Below are 21,183 nucleotides of genomic sequence, written 5' to 3' on the forward strand. Positions count from 1 at the left end.
TTAATCTATTAATAATTTTTTTAATAAGATATAAGCTAATTTTGTTTTTTATAACAAAAAAGTAATTAACTAATATTTTCAAACATTCAAATAATAAGCGTTTATAAATCATCAGCTCTACTTTTAGACATCACGAAATTTTAGACATGACGAAATATGCTATCCTTATTTAGTCAGTATTAAAAAAATAAACTTTAAGTTTAAAAGTATTATAAAAATAATTAAATTTACACCTACTTTTTTTTATATATATATTATATATTAATTGATACGTGAAATTATATATTTACGAGTGATTCGATTAATGATATGATGGATGAGTTGATAAATCTAATAAATTTATTGGTATAATAGATTTTAAATAATTATAATATAATATTAAAAAATAAATTTTTAAATATAATTTAATTTTATAAAATCAATTAATAAGATGAAATTTACATTGGAAACCTAAACAATTTTGAACCGTGATAACCTAATTGACACTAATATTAATAAAGCCAAAGGTTCCCTCAAAAAAGCAAGATTATGATCGAATATAGTGTGTCTTCTTGTTGAAAGTTGTCACCTACTTTATTAGCATCCATTATATGTTTCAGCTACAACAGTCAACGATATTTTTTTAATATTTGAATATGGTGTTTTGATATCTGAAGTTTAGTATTTTACCTTATGTCTTTAATATATATACATTAATGTATCGAAATGAAATAAAAACTAATTTTAAAAATTAAAAATAATTAATTGTTAAATTAATTTTTATTATTAATAAATAGTTTTTAAATTGATATCTAATTAGTTATCAAGATTTTAACTACCAATTATTTAGATTCTAAATTTAGTAGAAAAATCTTTGTAGTTAATTAAATACCAATTTAGAAATTATTCAACAATAATAGAAACTAATTTAGAAATCAATTTTTTAGTCTCTAAAATGGTCTCTAATTTAGTCAATATAACAACTAATTATTTTTTGTCTCTAAAATTTATTTATTTAATGATTTTCTTGTAATATAAATGGTAAACGGTTAATTTGTGAAAATTATTTTAGTAAAATATAATTGATGAATTTAATAAAATATTTTAAGGAAGATTATAATAGACTGATCAAATTTTCATTTCTCTAAAATAGAGTATATCTCTTTTATTTTTCTTTGAGTTTGGAGAAGTTATATTTCAAAAGTTGCCATCATCAATTAGAAAAGAGAATTGTAGTGATAATATAAATAAGTAAAGATGTTGGATGTATAGGTTAAAGTTTTGTAAGTTTTTTCAACTTATTTGGAAGCTTGTAAATATTCATATTCAATTAATTTGATTTATGTGTTAAAATGTGATGATTATCGTGGATGAGAGTTGAGTTTCTATAAATTTGAAATTATATGGAGTCATGATGATTTAATTGGTGAATACCTATTTTGATGTAATTGGAATAGTCACTTTTAGTTTGAATTGGTTTATTAACCAGTTTAATGTAAAAGAGGTTATATTTAGGAGTTTAAAATTGAGGTATTATATTTAGGGTTTAGGGTTTAGAATAAAAAAATAAATTATGAAATAATTGTAATAATAATAATAGTATATATTTTTTTTAATTTTTTTTAGCTTATTTAAATGTCAAACTATCCTTTAAGCGATAATGAAGTTATTGTTGAAGATAGATGCTGTCCATTCAAATCAATGTGTTTGATGAAGAATTGTGTGTGCTCTCCTTTGAAGATTGTATGAGTTTTAGCTAGTCTTGTGTATAAGTTTAAGTATGTTTAAAGTGAGTTTTTTGCCATGTGACCCATCACTTAACCCGTATCCAAGTGATAAGGCACAACGATTTCTAAAATGTGTTTATCATATTTTGGCAAAATATGCTTGACTGCATAGAAAATGAATGTTTTTTCTTAAATGAATAAATTCTTTTTTGAACTAATGCCTTGTTCTTTAAAAGTTTTTGCTAACTTTGTTTTGTGCATCAAGTATCTTGCCTCAACCTTTTATGCTTTCAAAACGAATGAGTTTCATTTGTTTAAAAATCACTCTTTATCTTTTTGAAAATAAATCTATTCATTATAACTTCAATCTGTTCTTTTTATAACAACTTTTTAAACTGTTTTTTGAAATTCTGTTATAAATCTTTTCTTATAAAAAGTGAGTTATAACTCACTACAAAGTGTGTTATAACTCACTACAAAGTGTGTTGAAAAAATGAGTTTTCCACTAAGATTAAGAGTTTTCCAGAGCTTTAGCACGCGATCTTAAAAAGAATTTTAAAACAAGAAAGTGTGCTTGTTCTTGTTCATTGTTCTAAGCTTGGTTGAAGGTCTATCACAGTTTGGGCAATCTGTTCTACTGTGCTAAGTCAGATTTTTGCATTCTTTTTCCAGGTGTATTCCTTTCATCATTCATTTCTTTGTAAAGTGTATTTGTAAGGCTCTTCTTGATAGGGTTTCTTGAAGTGTTGTGTGTGCTGAAATAGAGTTTTTCAGTTAGGTGTGCCTTGTTCTTGTAGGGTTCAAGAGCATTAGGTTTTGTAATTGTTGTGTACTATTTTTAGTGGATTTCACCTTGGATAAGGTGAGACTGGATGTAGCTCATTTGAGTGAACCAATATAATTGTGGTGTGTTCAATCTTTCTTAATTCATGCACTCAATAACTGTTGCATAAGCTGATTTGTCAAGAAATAAATCTATTCAATTGAAATTGAATCTGTTGATTCTGGGTTTGTTCATACTGTTCTTGTTTTCTGGAAAACCAATCTGAATTGGGGAGATCTGAGTGTATTGTTGGAATTTATTGAAGTATTGGGTTATGTGAAAATCAACTCAATCACTTGACAAGTTTCACTTAAGTGGGTGATTTTATATTCAAGAATTGTATAATAATTCAACTCTCTAATTTTCTTATGCTGGAATTAATGTGAACATTGCTGGCTAATCAATTCACTTAATACCAGGAACTCACATCTACTGTTTCCTTAATGTAAGGAGAAAAATAAATTTGTTCATATCAAAATAAATAGATTCTTTTTCTTTGTCCTGTGATAAAACTGAATCTGATTGAAATTTTTAAAAGCTCAATTCACCCCTCCACTTGAACTTTGACATTATTCAACCCAATAGTTATGAGTCATTACTGTGTGCATTGAACATCATCACTTAAGCATCACCGTGATCGCTTGATAAGTGTCTAATTTCAGTAATATTTCATATTAAAATATAGGCACTTATGAGGATTTATTGCTAATTTACATATAAAATAATCCCTAATTTATGAATTTATACCTTTTTACATTTTTCATGATCTTTATTTGAATAAGAGTATTTTATTCCCAAATTTGGTGTTAATTGCAGATTTCTAAGGAAGATTGGAGATTTGGATTAAAGATGAATGACTTGAGCCAAAAAGATAAAGATAGAAGGTCCCAAAATGGAAAAAGATGCAAAGAAAGATTGGGCCTTTTTTATGTTTTATCATTTAGCCCATTAGCGCAACATAGGAAACAACCTAACCCTAGAAAACTAGGATAAATAGAGGGCTAGAGGCTCAACCTTAGTGTGCCAGATTGAGAGGAAAACACCATAGAGTGAATTGTAACCCAATTGGGAGAATGGAAGGTGATAAAAGTATGCATGGCTAATTCTACCCTTTGGGATTGGGAGTAATCTGCTCAAACTCTTATGTATTGAGGTGATATTTTATATATTAATATTCAGTTCTTGATTGATTATTGGTATTGTTGTTTTACTTTTAATTCTCCGTGACAAATTGAGAATCTTAAATCTGACCGGGAGGTATTTTTAGGGTTCGGACCTAAACAACAATACTTAACATATTTGAGTGCTAGGAATAGACTTGAAATGTTAATTGCTATTAAACGTCTGAGCTTCGTTCTAAGTTGTTCTTATAAGTATGCAAGGGATCCATAGTTAGGGAACATTCTTAAGGATTTTATATGCGAGGAATCGATATAAATGATTTTTATACGGGCATCAATTTCAATTAAAGAACTTAATATTAACATGCTAATCAAAATACATGAGTGAGAGAGATGAAACTTAATCCCAATTTTTCCAATTGAAGCAACTAATTCTTTGTTTGTTTTCTTATTGATCAGTGCCAACATAATCACTTCACACTCTTTTTTATTGTTCTGTTGTTATATTTAGCGAATATTGTACTCGATGATTCACTGTTCTTTGTGGGATCGATATCCGTCCTTAGGGACAATTATTACTTCTGACAAACGCGGTGCATTTGCCGTAAAAAGTCATCATCGCTCAATCAACAATATTTCTCAATCAAGCTATCACTTAATATTTGAGCGGAAAAGTTGTTAACTAGTGAGTTAGTATTAACTTTCTTTAAAGTTGGTTGCTTAGGTGAGAAGAGGATAATTGAGTGAAAGATGTCAAACAAATTTTCTCTCTCTGGCGTGTAGTTAATATTACTCAAATGAGTGCTAAAATAATCAAACTCAAATGATTCTAGCCTAAATATATTAAAATTATGAATACAAGAGAAAGAAAATAAGACCTTTATCTATTTATTGTAAAAGTTAAATTTAATTATAAGAATTACTTTTTTTATATATAATAATGATTATTGTAATTTTGTGAATATAAATAAAATTAACTAATTAAAAATTTAATTAATATATTTTAATTATACTAATTACATTTAAAAAAATTGTAAAGTTTCTTAATTGAAACTTGACAACAAGAATAAAGAAAGAAATAACTGAAAATAGAATATCAAATAAGTTTGAATGACATTTTCGGATAAATATCATCAAAATATTAAATTGGTTATATTAAATCGATTAGTCAAATTACGTGAGAATATTAAAAATTTATGTTATATCCCATGGATAGAATATTACAAATTTATGTTATATCCAATTGAGTAATATTTATTTAATTTTAAATTATATTAATGTTATGATATGTTTAATAATTTTATATTAAGATAAGTTAAATATATATTTATTTCTTAACCCTAATGATATATCTTTAAAGGACAAAATTGTGATGAAGTTCCAAGTACCAAAACGAATAATACCTTCGTTCCCTTAACTCTCGACAAGATGAACTCTCGTTCTCTTTAGTTCTCGACAATGTATAGATGCTTACTTGCAAATAATTTATTTATAGATGCAACATGTGGAAAAATTATTCATGGATGTCAGTCTATATGTATTACCATGAACTATATTTATTTATGAAATTTTGGTGGTTTATAATTCGTAAGAAATTTTTTATTAACTACAAACTTTTCTATAGGTAAATGAAATTTTTGTGTGGTGATAGTCCCAAATAGATTATGAGTAAAGTTTAAAGGCAATACATCTTCCTCTCATAACCCTTTAAAACTTCTTTTGATAATAAAATTGTGATAAATTTTAAATTCCAAAACAAACAATATTTAGGACATAATAATTAACTTTAACTATGTTAATTATCTCAATGTACTTATGCTCAAAAATATTATAAATAAAATAATAATAATAATAATAAAAATTTAATTTAGTAATGAAAAAATAATAATATTGTAGACAATATATATTTTTAACTATAAAATTTATACTAAAAAAAGAAATTATTGCATAATTATCTACCTAATTTTTACATTAATTGTAATATGTCACTTCATACTATATTTGCAATTTCTTTTAAAAAAAGTTAGATAAAAAATATTAAACTTTTCAACTTAAGTCAAATATTTCCATGGTTTTCTGAATTAGATTTTGATGAAAAACTTACAACACAAGTTATGAGACATGATGGACTAAATAATGGAGCTTTCTTTAATGACAACTCACCTTCTTTTTTATATATATATATATATATATATATATAAATTAGTAAGTTGACTCGTGCAACCCACCACAGGAAATTTTAGAATATTTTATATATAAATATATAAATATAAATATTAATATTAGAATTAATAAATATTTTTTTATATATAAAAATTATAAAATTGAGCAAATGAAATTAAATATAGTACACTAAACATTGTGCATATTAAAGAATTTAACTTAACTTAACATAAATTTGGAATGTTAATAGTTCACAAATTAATTATAAGTAATATAAGTAAAAATGAATGAATAAATTTTTGTCATAACAAATACATTACAATACAATAATTTAAACAAATACATTATATAAATAATTATCTAATATTATGTTCCCATAACATATTTACGGTGAAAATGAAGTCTTCTTCACCAACTTCATGTTATCTTCATGCTGTAAGTTAATCTGCAAAAATCTCTCAGAAAAATTATTACAATTAAAAAAATAATTCATTATATTATACCAAGTACAATTATCTTAAATGTAAATGTGTGTTTCTTCCATAAACATATTGTAAGCAAAAATTATATTAAATTATGAAGTCACATTTTGTCATATAAATTAAAATGTAATGTAATATAATACAAATAAAACATGATGAAATATAAATACAATGCAATACTATTTATTTAAATAACTAAAGATCTCACCTTCCGAAACTCTTTTCCTTTGGAAAGTTTTTCATGAGCGGCTTCCTACAGATCAACATATTCAAAATAAAGATCTCCATATTTGTTCTATGTGTACGCTTTGTGAAAAGCATGAGGAATCTATTCATCATTTATTTTTTGAATGCCCTAATGCTTTGTATATTTGGAGTTGGGTTCGACAAATTTTTCCTACTTCTCATTTCTCTAATAAGGATGATCTTCTTTCTTTTATTAAGAGTGATGATAGCCCTTTGGTTAAATTGATTAAGCTTGCTGTGATCACTTTTTCTACTTGGATGCTATGGCGTATGATGAATTATTCTCGTTTTCAGGATAAGATTGAGGTTTTTAGGGCTATTTAAGTTATTAAAGATTTAACTTGTCTAGTGGGAAAGTCTTCTAAAGCTTCAATGAAGAATGATATGATGGATTTCAGTGTGATTAAGTATTTTGGTATTAATACTCGTACTAGTAAAGTTCTTCGTCCTCTTCCTATTAGATGGGAGTTTCCTTCACCAGGATGGGTTAAAATTAACACTGATGGGGCTGCTAGGGGTTTTCCAGGTCTTGCCACTTGTGGAGGTATTTTCCGTGAGAGTATGGGGGAGTTTATTGGAGCTTTCTCTGCGTTTCTTGACATTCAAACTGCTTTGGTTGCTGAATTTTATGGAGTTATATATGCTTTGGAGGAAGCTCAAAACTTGGGACTTACTAATGTCTGGCTGGAATGTGACTATGCCTTGGTTTGTGCAGCGTTTACGGCTAGGAAAAATGTTCCTCGGATGCTTTGTAATCGATGGAATACTTGTCTTAATTACTGTGGAAAAATCAGGTTTAGGGTTACTCATATTTTTCATGAAGGGAATGCGTGTGTTGATAAGTTGGTTAATTTAGGATTTATTCATAGAGAATCATTTCATTGGTATAATAGGCTTCCATCTAGTATGTTCTTAGAATTCTTTATTAATAGGTATAGTCTACCTATGTATCGTTTTTGTTAACATATGGGTTTTGGTTTGGTCCCCCCATATTTTTGTATTTTTTTTAATAATACTTTTTTCATGTGATGACAAATGATTGTTGTTACTTGAGGTGTCAGCCTAGCTCAGATGTCAAGTAGCATAGTGATGTCTAACGTGAAAACTTTTTATAAAAAAATAACTAAAGATCTTAAAAACCATACACCAATAATAAACTTATATGCATCATCAGGTTTCTAGAAAAAAACAACAACCAACTTAAAACTTCAATGACTAATTAATAATAAACAATATATAAAGAATAAAATGAATATAAGCATTTTATAATATTAACACAAAATATATAAAATAAAAAATACGATCAAATATTTGTATGACTTTAATATACTGATAATTGTTATAGCGTTAAGCATATGTAATAATGCCAACATATTATAAATATACCAGATAATGAAACAAAATTGTAATAGTTTATGTATTATGTATTCACATTGCAAGAAATGCATGAACAAATAAAATATGAATACTACTAAATATAAACATATAGTCAACATACTTAACCACTTGGTTAAGTTAATGTCCAGTGGGGATTTTAGGTTTTCACTCTTTAATTGTCTTAAAAACCTCAATCATAAATATCAAATTGTCACCTAATGATCAATCCTAAAATCAACTCACATCATGTGGTATCAGAGCTTAGGTTCTTATGCTTAATTTGCTTGAGTTGATTGACACTTTACATTTCTTTACATTCTAGCACCTTTAATTTTTGTCTTTAAATTCAAGTACCTTTACTTTCTTGTCTTTAAATTCAAGTACCTTTAAATTCTTGTCATTATTTTCTTGCTTTTTATTTTCCAGCACTTTAATTCTTGCTGATTTTTTTTCGGCCTTTCTTTATATTCATAGCATTTTTTGTTTTGAATATGTTTCTTGTTATGTCTTTTATTGATCTTGTCTTTTACTTTGAGTCTTATGTTCATTAGTGTTCTAGGTGTCCTTGTTTTGATTATACTTACATGCTTTTAATTGTGAAGTTTGCAAAGTAATTAGAAACTTGTTTTTAGTAGAAGTAGATTTAAAGTTCCAAACACATGATTTCAAGTGTTCAATTATATTGAATCCAACCAATTTTTTTTTTGTGAAAATTGAAAGTTCTTGATGATGCAAGTGGTGTTCATTCTTTTCCATAAGTCACATTAGTATTAAAAATACTTAAAAACAACAACGGTGTTTCAAAGCCAAAGTGATGCAAAAAAAGAAAACAACAAAGAAGATTTCAAAAGCACCTTTGGTTCTCACTTTGCAAGCAAATCATTTTTCAAAAGTGGATTCAAATTGATTGGCAAATTGTTTTCAACCTTGTGGAATTTTTTATCCTTTTGCTTAAACAAAGTTCTAAAGAAAAAATTTATAGTTAAGTGTTTAGTATGTTTCTTAGGGTCTTTTTGTTTGCTTGACATCTTTTATCCAAATTTTTGTCATATCTCTTAATTCAAATTTGGTTTAGCCTTTTCTTGAGCAAGTGTTGAGGATTTGACATTATTCACTTGAGAGTTTTTCAAACCACAAGAAAGACCTTGGTTAAGGGAAGAAAATTTTCTTTGAGTGGTTGAGTGTTTTTTTTTTCTTTAAATTGCCACAAGATTACCTTCTTCCTAACATCTTGATGTGAGTTCATTTTAGGATTGATCATTAGGTGACACTTTGATATTTATGATTAAGATTTTAAAACAATTAAAGAGTGAAAACCTAAGGAAAATCCCCACTGGACATTAACTTAACCAAGTGGTTAAATAGATGTGACAGTTCATTTCACAAAGGCAAAGAGAAAAACAATTATATGGTGATAGATGATGACAATATAGGGTAGAATTTAAACAAGGAACAGAAGATCAAAGAAATGACCGAATGGAATTAGAAGGAAGTCAAATAAGAACATGTTTATGAATAACATGAAATGATAATGGAAGGAAAAAATGAAAAGATAAGGAAACTTATGAGAGGTGGAATTGTGAATGATGCATGCCACTTGGATGGTAAATTGAATCCAAGATAAGTGAAAGATGCCTCCACTTGAGAGCTCACAACACTCAGAAGATAAGACCAATTTTAGGAGGAGATTCACTCACTCACAAATCACACAAAAATTGTGCAGAATTTCTTTACTCTAATTTCAACTTGTGAATAAATGAGGTAGGTCTCCCTATTTATAGATTTAGGAGCCTTGGAAAAGAAGAAAAAAGGGTAAAATGGGAAGGCACAAAATATGGTGTGACTAGGTGTTGACATTGGTCAATGTCGCACCATTCCACATGTTCTAGAAGGTAGGGTTCCCTTCCTACCCTAATGGACATCTCAAAGGCCCAATCTTATGTTCTCACCTCCTAATTATGTTATTTAAACCTACTCTATGGAAATTACAAATAGAAAGACCAATTGATGCTCAATTCCCAGAGTTTGTGCTATGCTCCTTATAACCCTCTGAGGTATGGTTGTTGAGGTCATGGTTTGGGCTTGGTCTTCATCATTGGTAGGCGCCCTCTCTCCTTGGGTCTCATCATGCTCCCCGGGTGGGAGGGAATTCGTCCTCGAATTTGGAAGACCTGCAGAGAAGGGAGTCAGATCACTGATATTAAAAGAATGACTTCCTAAATATGTATCAGGCAAATCCAACTCATAGGCATTGTCATTAATCCTCTTGATGACCTAAAAATGACCATCACCACGTGGCATAAGTTTGAACTTCCTATGAGTAGGGAATCTATCCTTCCTCAATTGTAGCCAAACCTACTCCCTGGGTTCAAAGATCAATGTCATGCGCCCTTTGTTGGCATGCTCAACATACTTACCTACCTTCCTTTCAATTTGCTGCTTGATGTGGTGATGCCAGTCTTTAACAAAAGAAGCTTTCTCAAAACCATCTTTGCACAACACCTGATCAAGTACAGGAATAGGAAGAAGGTCAAGAGGTGTGAGGGGATTGAACCCATAGACAACCTCAAAAGGGGTGTGGGCAGTAGTAGAATTTACTACTCTATTATAAGCAAACTCAATATGAGGTAGTAAACTCTCCCACACCCTTGGGTTCTCGGAAATAAGGCACCTTAACATTTGACCCAAAGTTCTATTAACCACTTCTGTTTGACCATCAATTTGGGGATGACAAGTAGTAGAAAACAAGAGTTTAGTTCCAAGTTTCCCCCACAAAGTCCTCTAAAAGTGACTTAAGAACTTTGAATCTTTGTTGGATACAATACTCCTAGGAAGCCCATGCAAACGAATTACTTCCTTAAAGAAGAGATTTGCAACAAAACAAGCATCATGTACTTTGTGGCATGGATAAAGTGAGCCATTTCAGAAAAGCGGTTCACTACCACAAAGATAGAATCCATACCCTTTGCTGTCTTGGGAAGATCTAAGATAAAATCCATGGAGATGTCTACCCAATGCATAGTTGGGATGGGAAGAGGGGTATATAAACCATGGGATTGCACTTTAGATTTAGTCTTCCTACATTCTATGCATTTTTCACTGAAGTTATGTACGAATTTGCACATGTGGGGCCAAAAGAAATGCTCATGCAATGTATCTAAAGTTTTAGCTACCCTAAAGTGTCCCATAAGACCTCTCTCATGTGCCTCTCTAACAAGAGATTGTCGTAAAGACCCTTGGGGAACACAAAGTATTTTTCCTTTAAAAAGAAAACCATCATGGATGAAAAAAGTCTTTGTGTCCTCCTCTTGAACACTCTTGATAGATGACAGAGAAATCAAGGTCATCTTTATAGATTTTCTTTATGTGATCAAATCCTAAGAATTGAACATCCAAAACATTTAACAAGGTATATTTTCTTGAAAGAGCATCCACAACCACATTTATTTTACCTTGCTTATGTTTGATCACATAAGGAAATTGCTCAAGGAACTCCACCCACTTAGCATGTCTCTTGTTAAGCTTGCTTTGGCCTTTCAAATATTTAAGGTATTCATGATCACTATGTATCACAAACTCCTTTGAAAAAAGGTAGTGTTGCCAATTTTGCAAGACTTTAACTAGAGCATAAAGTTCCTTATCATAGGTGGAGTAGTTGAGATGAATCCCCTTGATCTCACTAAAATAAGCTATGGGGTGGCCCTCTTGAAGGAGGACAACCCCAATGCCTATGTTAGAGTCATCACATTCTATTTCAAATGTCTTAGTAAAATTAGGAAGGGCTAAAATGGGGGTCTTAGTCAATTTTTCTTTCAAACTTTCAAACTTCGTACCTCACTAACATTGGTGGATGTTGGCCAATGTTGAATTGTTGCAACCTTTTCTTTATCTACATGCACCCTTTAAAACTCACAACTAACCCTAGGAAGTTTATATAATCTAGTGCAAACATACACTTAGCATGATTAGCATACAAACTCTCCCTCCTAGGGTTTCTAACACTTGCCTAACATGCATCTCATGATCCTCTAAAGACAAGTTATAGATAAGAATGTCATCAAAATAAACCACTACAAACTTGCCAATGAAAGGCATTAGGACATGGTGCATGAGTCGCATGAAGGTACTAGGAGCATTTCTAAATTAGATGTGGTTTTTAAATGGGGACAAGACCTTGAAGCTTTTGAAAGTATGAAAGAAAAATTGACTAAGGCCCCCATTTTATCCCTTCCTAACTTTGCTAAGACGTTTAAAATAGAATGTGATGCCTCCAACATAGGCATTGGGGTTGTCCTCCTTCAAGAGAGCCACCCCAAAGCTTATTTTAGTGAGAAACTCAAGGGGAGTCATCTTAACTACTCCACCTATGATAAAGAACTTTATGTTCTTGTTAGAGCCTTGCAAAATTGGTAACACTACCTTTTTCCAAAGGAGTTTGTGATACATAGTGATCATGAATCCCTTAAATATTTGAAAGGCCAAAGAAAGCTTAATAAGAGACATGCTAAGTGGGTGGAGGTCGTTGAGCAATTTCCTTATGTGATCAAACTTAAGAAAGGAAAAATAAATGTGGTTGTGAATGCTCTTTCAAGAAGGTATTCCTTGCTAAATGTTTTGGAAGTTCAATACTTAGGTTTTGATCACATAAAGAAAATCTATAAAGATGACCTTGATTTCTCTCTCATCTATCAAGAGTGCTTAAAAGGAGGCACAAAGACTTTTTCATCCATAATGGTTTTCTTTTCAAAGGAAAAAGACTTTGTGTTCCCCAAGGGCCTTTTACGACAATCTCTTGTTAGAGAGGCACATGAGGGTGGTCTTTTGGGACATTTTGGGGTAGCTAAAACTTTAGACACATTGCATGAGCATTTCTTTTGGCCCCACATGTGCAAATCCGTACATAACTTCAGTGAAAAATGCATAAAATGTAGGAAGACTAAATCTAAAGTGCAATCCCATGGTTTATATACCCCTCTTGCCATCCCAACTATGCATTGGGTAGACATCTCCATGGATTTTATCTTAGGTCTTCCCAAGACAGCAAAGGGTATGGATTCTATCTTTGTGGTAGTGAACCGCTTTTCTGAAATGGCTCACTTTATCCATGCCACAAAGTACATGATGCTTGTTTTGTTGCAAATCTCTTCTTTAAGGAAGTAATTCGTTTGCATGGGCTTCCTAGGAGTATTGTATCCAACAAAGATTCAAAGTTCTTAAGTCACTTTTGGAGGACTTTGTGGGGAAAACTTGGAACTAAACTCTTGTTTTCTACTACTTGCCATCCCCAAATTGATGGTCAAACAGAAGTGGTTAATAGAACTTTGGGTCAAATGTTAAGGTGCCTTATTTCCGAGAACCCAAGGGTGTGGGAAAATTTACTACCTCATATTGAGTTTGCTTATAATAGAGTAGTAAATTCTACTACCTCCCACACCCCTTTTGAGGTTCTCTATGGGTTCAATCTCCTCACACCTCCTTCCTATTCCAGTACTTGATGAGGTGTTGTGCAAAGATGGTTTTGAGAAAGCTTCTTTTATTAAAAACTTGCACCACCACATCAAGTGATATGAATCCAAATAGAAATGACAATAAAATTGGGAATTTAGGGTTACGGAAAGGAATAAATTCAAAGGAATTTAGGGTTACAGAAAGAAATAAATTCAAAACAGTAACAATAGAAACCTAGATAAAGGAAGGCGCCACAAACAAAGTTTGATAAGCCCAAGGATGATCGCCACAAGAATTGGTGGATTCTTGATAAGATCGCAAGATACAGGGAAAAACCCTAGCAGAGAAACACTCTATAAAATTATCAAAATATTCGTCCCTCTAATCTGAGTTTCAACAGTGTATAAATTACAAAGGTCTTTTCTTGTTTCTAAGAAAATAAGACGATACTACAATCCTTATATTTCAAGAATGATCATTTGTCCCAGTGGTTAGGTTGATAGTTTGTACTTGGTCCTGAGTTCAAATCCTAACTCCAATTTTAATATTCTAATCTTGTTGTGTGTGGCCCTTGGGCTTGGATGTCCGCATCATTCCCTCCCTCTTGAGAAAGACCCTGGAGGATGTTCGCATCATTCCCTCCCTCTTGAAAAATACTTGAAGTTAAATCCAAAGCTTCATCACTCATATTGTACTTACTTGAAAGATCAATCTTGTAGGCATTGTCATTAATCATTTCTAACACTTGAAAAGGTCCATCCCATCTAGATTGGAGCTTGGATTTTCTTTGTCTAGTTAACATTTCTTTCCTCATGTGTACCCAGACCCCATCTCCAGGATCAAAGATTACTTTCTTTCTTCCTTTGTTAACTTGTTTAGAATAACCTTCACCTTTTTCTTCAACTTGTGCTTCAACCTTTTTATGTTGCTTTCTCACATAGTCAACCTTAGTCTGTGTATCTTTATGCTTTAAAACAGAAATGTTAGGCATAGTTAACAAATCTATTGGAGTTAAAGGATTTAATCCATACAAAATTTCAAATGGATCACAATTCGATGTGTTGTCAACGACCATATTGTAAGCAAACTCAACATGATGTAAACATAATTCTTGGATAGCTGTCACCTTTTCATAATCTACATGAACTCCTTTGGCACTTACCACAAAACACAAGAATGCAATTTGTTCAGTACAAAATGTGCATTTCTCAAGATTAGCATACAACTTTTATGGTCTAAGAACATTTAAAACAGCACACAAATGTTCCTCATGTAATTCCAAACTAGTGCTATAGATCAAGATGTCATCAAAATACACCACAACAAATTTGCCCAAATATTCTCTCAAAACATGGTTCATTAATCTCATAAAAGTGCTTGAGGCATTTGTTAGCCCAAATAGCAACACATGTCAGTCATACAATCCATATTTTGTTGTAAAGACAGTTTTCCATTCATTCTCATTCCTAATCCTAATTTGATGGCAACCACTTCTTAAGTCAATTTTTGAAAATATACAACCACCATACAATTCATCCATTAAATCATCTAACCTGGGAATATGGTGTTTATACTTAATGGTAATGTTATTGAGTGCTCTGCAATCTGTGCACATCTTCCAATAACCATCATTTTTAGGCACCAAAATTACTGGAAGAGCACATGGGCTCATGGTCTCTTGTACCCATCCTTTGTTCATCAATTCTTCAACTTGAGTTTGGATTTCCTGCAAAACAGAATCAACACTAGGAAGAAAATTAATTTGGTTAGAATGGTCAGCAACCAAAGTGTTGTTTTTGCAATAAGGTAAATAAAGATGTTTGCTAGAAAGTAGCAACTTCTTCACTTCATTCACTTTCAGTAATCCACTCATTTTTTTCTCATGTGTTTCTCTCTTTTTAAGTGTTTCACTCTTGCTCTGTTTAGGTGTTCACTCATCTCTCTTTTCTCTTGGACTCTCTTTTCTCTCAATTTGATTTGATCCTCACACACCTCTCTAGGAGATAAGGGTTTGAGAATGATCTTCTTATTATTCTGCATGAAAGAGATTTTTATTGGTGAAACCATCATGAATAGCCTTGGTGTCAAACTGCCACGGCCTCCCTAACAAAATGTGAGTTGCCTCCATTGGAACCACATCACACAAGACATTGTCATTATATTGTCCTATGGATAGGTTCACCTCCACTTGTTTACTCACTGTCATCTCTCCATCTTCACTAAGCCATTGAAGCTTGTATGGCCTTGGGTGCGGTTTTGTCTCCAAATTCAATTTGGTAACTAGTCTTGAGCTAGCTACATTGGTGCAACTTCCTCCATCAACTATGAGTGAACATATTTTCCCTTGAATGGAACATCTAGTATGGAAAATATTTTCCCTTTGGGTTTGGTCCAAAGCTTGCATTTTGCTTCCTAAAAGCCTTCGAATCAACAACAAATCACCCTCCAATGTATCCAACTCCACCTCTACCTCTTCCTTCTCTTCTTCACTTGAAGGTTCACTGACTATTTGTGTTTTTGATAAACTGATCATATTCTTTTTTGTTGGACATTCTGAAGCATAATGTCCTCTTCCCAAGCATTTGAAACATTTATCTCAGTTATTTTCCTTTTAGGTGGTGAGTTACTATATCTATGAGGTGACTTCCCACTTGAAGAAGTGACTGAACTTGAGGGAACTCCTTTATCCTTCATCGCCTTATCCTTCCAATAGAAATTTTTATTATTGTTAGAACTCCTCATGATTCTCTTCCTCTTGAGTTGTTGTTCTACTTGGTTAGCCTTGTGCAACAACTCTTTCATGTCAACATACTCTTGCAGCTCCACAACATCCCTAATATCATGATTCAATCCATTCAAAAATCTTGCCATGATTGCTTCATTTTCTTCATTCTTTCCATCTCTAATCATGGTCACCCCCATCTCTTTAAAATACTCTTCCACACTTTTATTTCCTTGAGTCATTCTTTGGAGCTTGAGTTGCAAATCCCTATTGTAGCTTGCTGGAATATATCTCTTCCTCATAATCCTTTTCATTTCTGTCCAAGATTCTACCATGGGTTCTTCATATCTAGTTCTGTCCCTTTGGTATTTATTCCACCAAGTTAAAGCATAAGCTGAAAATTCAGCTGCTGCCAACTTCATCTTCTGCTCCTCATTGTACTCATTGCAAGCAAACACATGCTCTACTTTAATTTCCCACTCTAAGTAAGCATCAGGATCACTTTTCCCATTGAATGTGGGAATATTTAATTTTATTCCATCAATTCTCAGAGTTCTTTGTTCTCCATCATTTTCTCTTCTCCTTCTCCTATCTCCCCCTCTATTTTCTGGATTTACTTGTTGTGCTTGCTCCATTTGATCCAACCTTTCATGGAGTCCATCACTTTGTTGTTTCATTATCCTTTCTAAGTGTTGTGTTAAGGCTTGCATCTGTAGTTGAGACAGTCCACTATCTGACGGTTCCCCTGCCATGCTCAAGTAAACAGATTACAAATAACAATAAGTTTGGGCCTCACACCACTTTCTCACGTGTTTACACTCAACACTCGTGTTTCACACAATAAGGCTTTTTTTTCTAGTGATTACACTGCCTTTTACCACTCTTTCTCTACTTAAGGTTCTTACAAGAATCAAGCAATCAATAATCCAAAATCTTTCAAAAGTAGCAATCAGAATCAATTAAAAATAATAGTAAAAAACAAAATAGTGAAGAACAATTTCACTATCAACAAACAAGCAAGACAATTAAAAAACAGCAAGCAAAAACAATATATAGATAAAATAAAATATGTAGACAGGACACTTTTAGAACTTTTAACAAACACCAAGTATGCACTGAATAAGAACTATTTTTTTTGTTTCTGTTTTCCTCTTGTTCTTTTTTTTTTTTCTATTACTGTTTTCCTCTTCTTCTTCCTTTTCTTTTCTTTTCTTTTCTTTTCTTTTTTCTATTTCTTCTTCTTTTTTTATCTTTTTTTTTCTGTTTCTGTTTTCTTTTTCTTTTTTTAAAAACAAAAAATGAACAGTACTGTGAACAGTACCGTGAACAGTGTCGTGAACAGTACCATGAACGGTAATGAGGGAAAAAAAATACAGGATGCACAATTATATTATGACTCAAACCTTTGCTCTGAATACCAACTGATATGAATCCAAATAGAAATGACAATAAAATTGGGAATTTAGGGTTACGGAAAGGAATAAACTCAAAACAGTAACAGTAGAAACCTAGATAAAGGAAAGCGCCACAAACAAAGTTTGATAAGGCTAAGGATGATCGTCACAAGAATTTGTGGATTCTTGATAAGATCGCAAGATACAGGGAAAAACCGTAGTAGAGAAACACTCTCTAAAATTATCAAAATATTCGTCCCTCTAATCTGAGTTTCAACAGTGTATAAATTACAAAGGTCTTTTCTTGTTTGTAAGAAAATAAGACAATACTACAATCCTTATATTTCAAGAATGATCATTTGTCCCAGTGGTTAGGTTGATACTCTATACTTGGTCCTTTTTGAGTTCAAATCCTAACTCCAAATAAAATAATAATATTATTTTATTTTAATATTCTAATCTTGTTGTGCATGGCCCTTGGGCTTGGATGTCTGCATCATCAAGCAGCAAATTGAAAGGAAGGTAGGTCTTCCAAATTCGTGGACGAATTACCTCCCACCCGGGGAGCATGATGAGGACCAAGGAGAGAGTGCGCCTACCCACAATGATGAGCAAGCCCAACCCACCATACCTCAGAGAATTACTAGGAGCAGAGCACAGATTCTGAGTGTTGAGTATCAATTGATCTCTCTTTTTGTAATTTTCGTAGAGTAGGTTTATATAGCATAAATAGGAGGTGAAGACATAAGAATGGGCATATGAGATGTCCATTAGGGTAGGAAGGAAACCCCACCTCTAGAATATGTTGAATGGTGCGGCATTGACCAATGTCAACACCCTAGCCGCACCATATTTTGCTTCTTCCCCTTCTACCCTTCTAATGATCAATTCTAAAATTAACTTACATCATTTTCTCTTGTAAACATCACCTATTTTCAAATCATTTCTATCCCTACCCCGTTTCTAGGCTTGATCGCTTGGATCTTTTTACATTGGGCTTGCAAGTCTTTCACTTATCCTTTTTTTTAAGAAGTATTTCTTAGTTTTTTAATTTAATTTCGTTTCTACATGTTTTACTTTTTTTAAAAATTTACATTTTATTAAATATATTATTTTTTAAAAACAATTTTTTAATTTAATTAGAAAACAACATCTAACTATAATTATAATAATATGGACTCTACGATTTTTTATATCCAAACAATCATATTTTAGTACAATATACAATTTACCTTTTATTTTACGTGAATTACAATTAATTATATCTATAATGAAGAATTGAAATTATTAATAGCAAGGATTGATTCAAAATATTATTATAAGAAATTCAGTAGCTTAATAATACAAGCTATCAAAAAAACTTAATCATTTGAATTGTTAATAATAAAAATAGTAATAGTCAAAAAATAGAATAAACGTTATATTAGGAATTTTGATAAGAATCCTTGAGTGTATCACATCACAACAACGTAACATGTTTATTAATATATTTCAGAATATAATTAAAATGATGAAAGAAACTAATAATTTTGTATGAACTAAAAAAACTATGAACAAAACAAACAATATGAAAGAACGTTAAAACAATATATTAAGATAACGAAAGAAACTAATAATTTTGTATGAACTAAAAAAACAATGAACAAAACAAACAATATGAAAGAACGTTAAAATAATATATTAAGATAACGATGATTTTTTTAAAAAAAATTATCAACATCAATTATCTTTGAGTTTATTATGTTCAATTTTTTTTTGGTAATATTTAAAAAAAAAAAAACTTGTTTTATTTTTTAGATTTACATTTCTAATTATGATACATGTTTATAATGTAGGTTTCTGATCAAGAAAGTGTGCCAACAAATTGTGGACATCAAGAGGAGCATATGTGATTGTTGAAGAATATAGTATAATATGAAAATGATTTTTGTCTTGTGCTTTGTGAACAATATGATATGTTTTCATTTGTAGTATTTCATAGTACTATTTATCTTATACTGCTTTCTCATAGTTTTTTTTAACTTGTACGTATTAGAGTTTGAATTTCAATGTGTTTACTTGATATATTTTAGTATATTTTGTCAATTGATGAATATTATATCTATTTATTTGTTTTATTTGTACTTTAGTAAACATAGATAAATAAATACAATAAATGTAAATAATTGTGGTTGAAAAAACATATGAATGCTTGAATGATAAATGAATAACAAAACAAATGTTTATAATTCTTAAACCTATGGTATTTTACGGAGATTTTGATATTTTAGGGAATTTTGAAACCTATGATATTTTACGAGGGTTTTGAAACTTATAGTATTTTTTGAATGTTTTGAAACCTATGATATTTTATGGAGGTCCAACAAGCCATAATATTTTATAAAGGTTTTGAAACCTATAAAATTTTACGGAGATTCTTAAACTCATGATATTTAACGGAGTTTTGAAAAAAAAAATTCTAAGATTTAAGAAAACCTTAGAGAACACCGTTTCACATAAATGATTTAGTAAAGAAACTACAACCCTACTTAATAGAGGTTTTAATCCTTAATAATGTAAAAATAAACCACATTAAAACATTTTTTCTCGTAGGAATTCATTAAATTTTTTATTCACATAACCTAATGTCTTCAGTGTTCAGTTTAAATAAACCATTAACAAACTGGTTAAGTATTCGTTTAAATAAATCATGAAAAACAGTTAGAGAAAAGGAAATTTGATAAAAAAAAATAATTTACAACAGGTCAAACTAAGTATATAATACTATTATTCTTTTTTCTTTAAAAATAAAAAATATTCTAAAATATCTGTTATTCTTTTTCTAAATATAAACTTGTTATTGTAAGTGAATTATCATCTTCTACTGAAAGTTAGACTTAGGTATTATAATATAATATTTGATTTGAATTTTTTTATGTAGATTTAAAAAAAAAATTATGTTATATTGTTAGTTGTTAGCGTTATATACAAAGTTATAATATCATATAATAACCATTATTATTACTATTATTAGTATTAGTATTAATGAATTAAATTTTACTAATAAACTCAGTCTGAAAACAAAAACTATTATTAAATTGTGAAACAATTTATTAATTTATAAATTCAATGGTAAATCCAATCTTAAAAATATTAGTTTATATTATGCATGGGAAGAGTAAATATTACCAAATGTCATATATGCATGATCAATCAATTCCTTAATTTTCAATCAATCACTTTCTCACAGACATTCATGTTTTCTGCTGTTGCCTAATGATAATTTAGTTGATAAGGGGGAATCTACATTACGTGGAATGATAGATAAAGAAAAGGAAAATGCAAGGATTAAATTAAGTAGAAGAAAAACGAGAAAAAAAAACACACACACACAATCAGTTTTTTTTTTGGAATTTTTTTTATTAATTTTGATGTATATTTATACCTATTTTGCTTTGCGTAATGGTCAATCTATTCTAACATTATTGGCAAACCCTAATTTGTTAATTATGAAGCTAAATAATGGAATACCTTCTAAGAGTTTCTTACGTGAGGAAGATATTGAACACCAACACGCCATGTTTTTCTTTTTCAAGGATGAACAAAAGTTGTGTTTGAAAAAATGAACCTATTTATGACTCTCATTCTATTTTATTTGAGAATTTGTATGAAATTTAGCTTATAGATAAAGCTGTAGATTAAGGTGGTTCCATAACTTAATT

The 21,183-nt window shown here is 30.5% G+C and overlaps 1 protein-coding gene across 1 annotated transcript; it reads right to left on the reverse strand.

Annotated features, from left to right (window-relative positions):
• Positions 1 to 15,895: 15,895 nt before the first annotated feature.
• Positions 15,896 to 16,840, reverse strand: LOC137809260 (uncharacterized). Its single transcript, XM_068610395.1, has one exon. It carries the CDS (start codon positions 16,838 to 16,840, stop codon positions 15,896 to 15,898), a length of 945 nt encoding a protein of 314 aa, XP_068466496.1.
• Positions 16,841 to 21,183: the final 4,343 nt, after the last annotated feature.

The sequence above is a fragment of the Phaseolus vulgaris genome, chromosome 2, assembly GCF_000499845.2.
Source record: "Phaseolus vulgaris cultivar G19833 chromosome 2, P. vulgaris v2.0, whole genome shotgun sequence".
NCBI lineage: Eukaryota > Viridiplantae > Streptophyta > Magnoliopsida > Fabales > Fabaceae > Phaseolus > Phaseolus vulgaris.

Bases quoted from the DNA above. Each gene is read 5' to 3' on its own strand.
- LOC137809260 (XM_068610395.1), bottom strand. From the start codon at position 16,840: ATGGCAGGGGAACCGTCAGATAGTGGACTGTCTCAACTACAGATGCAA.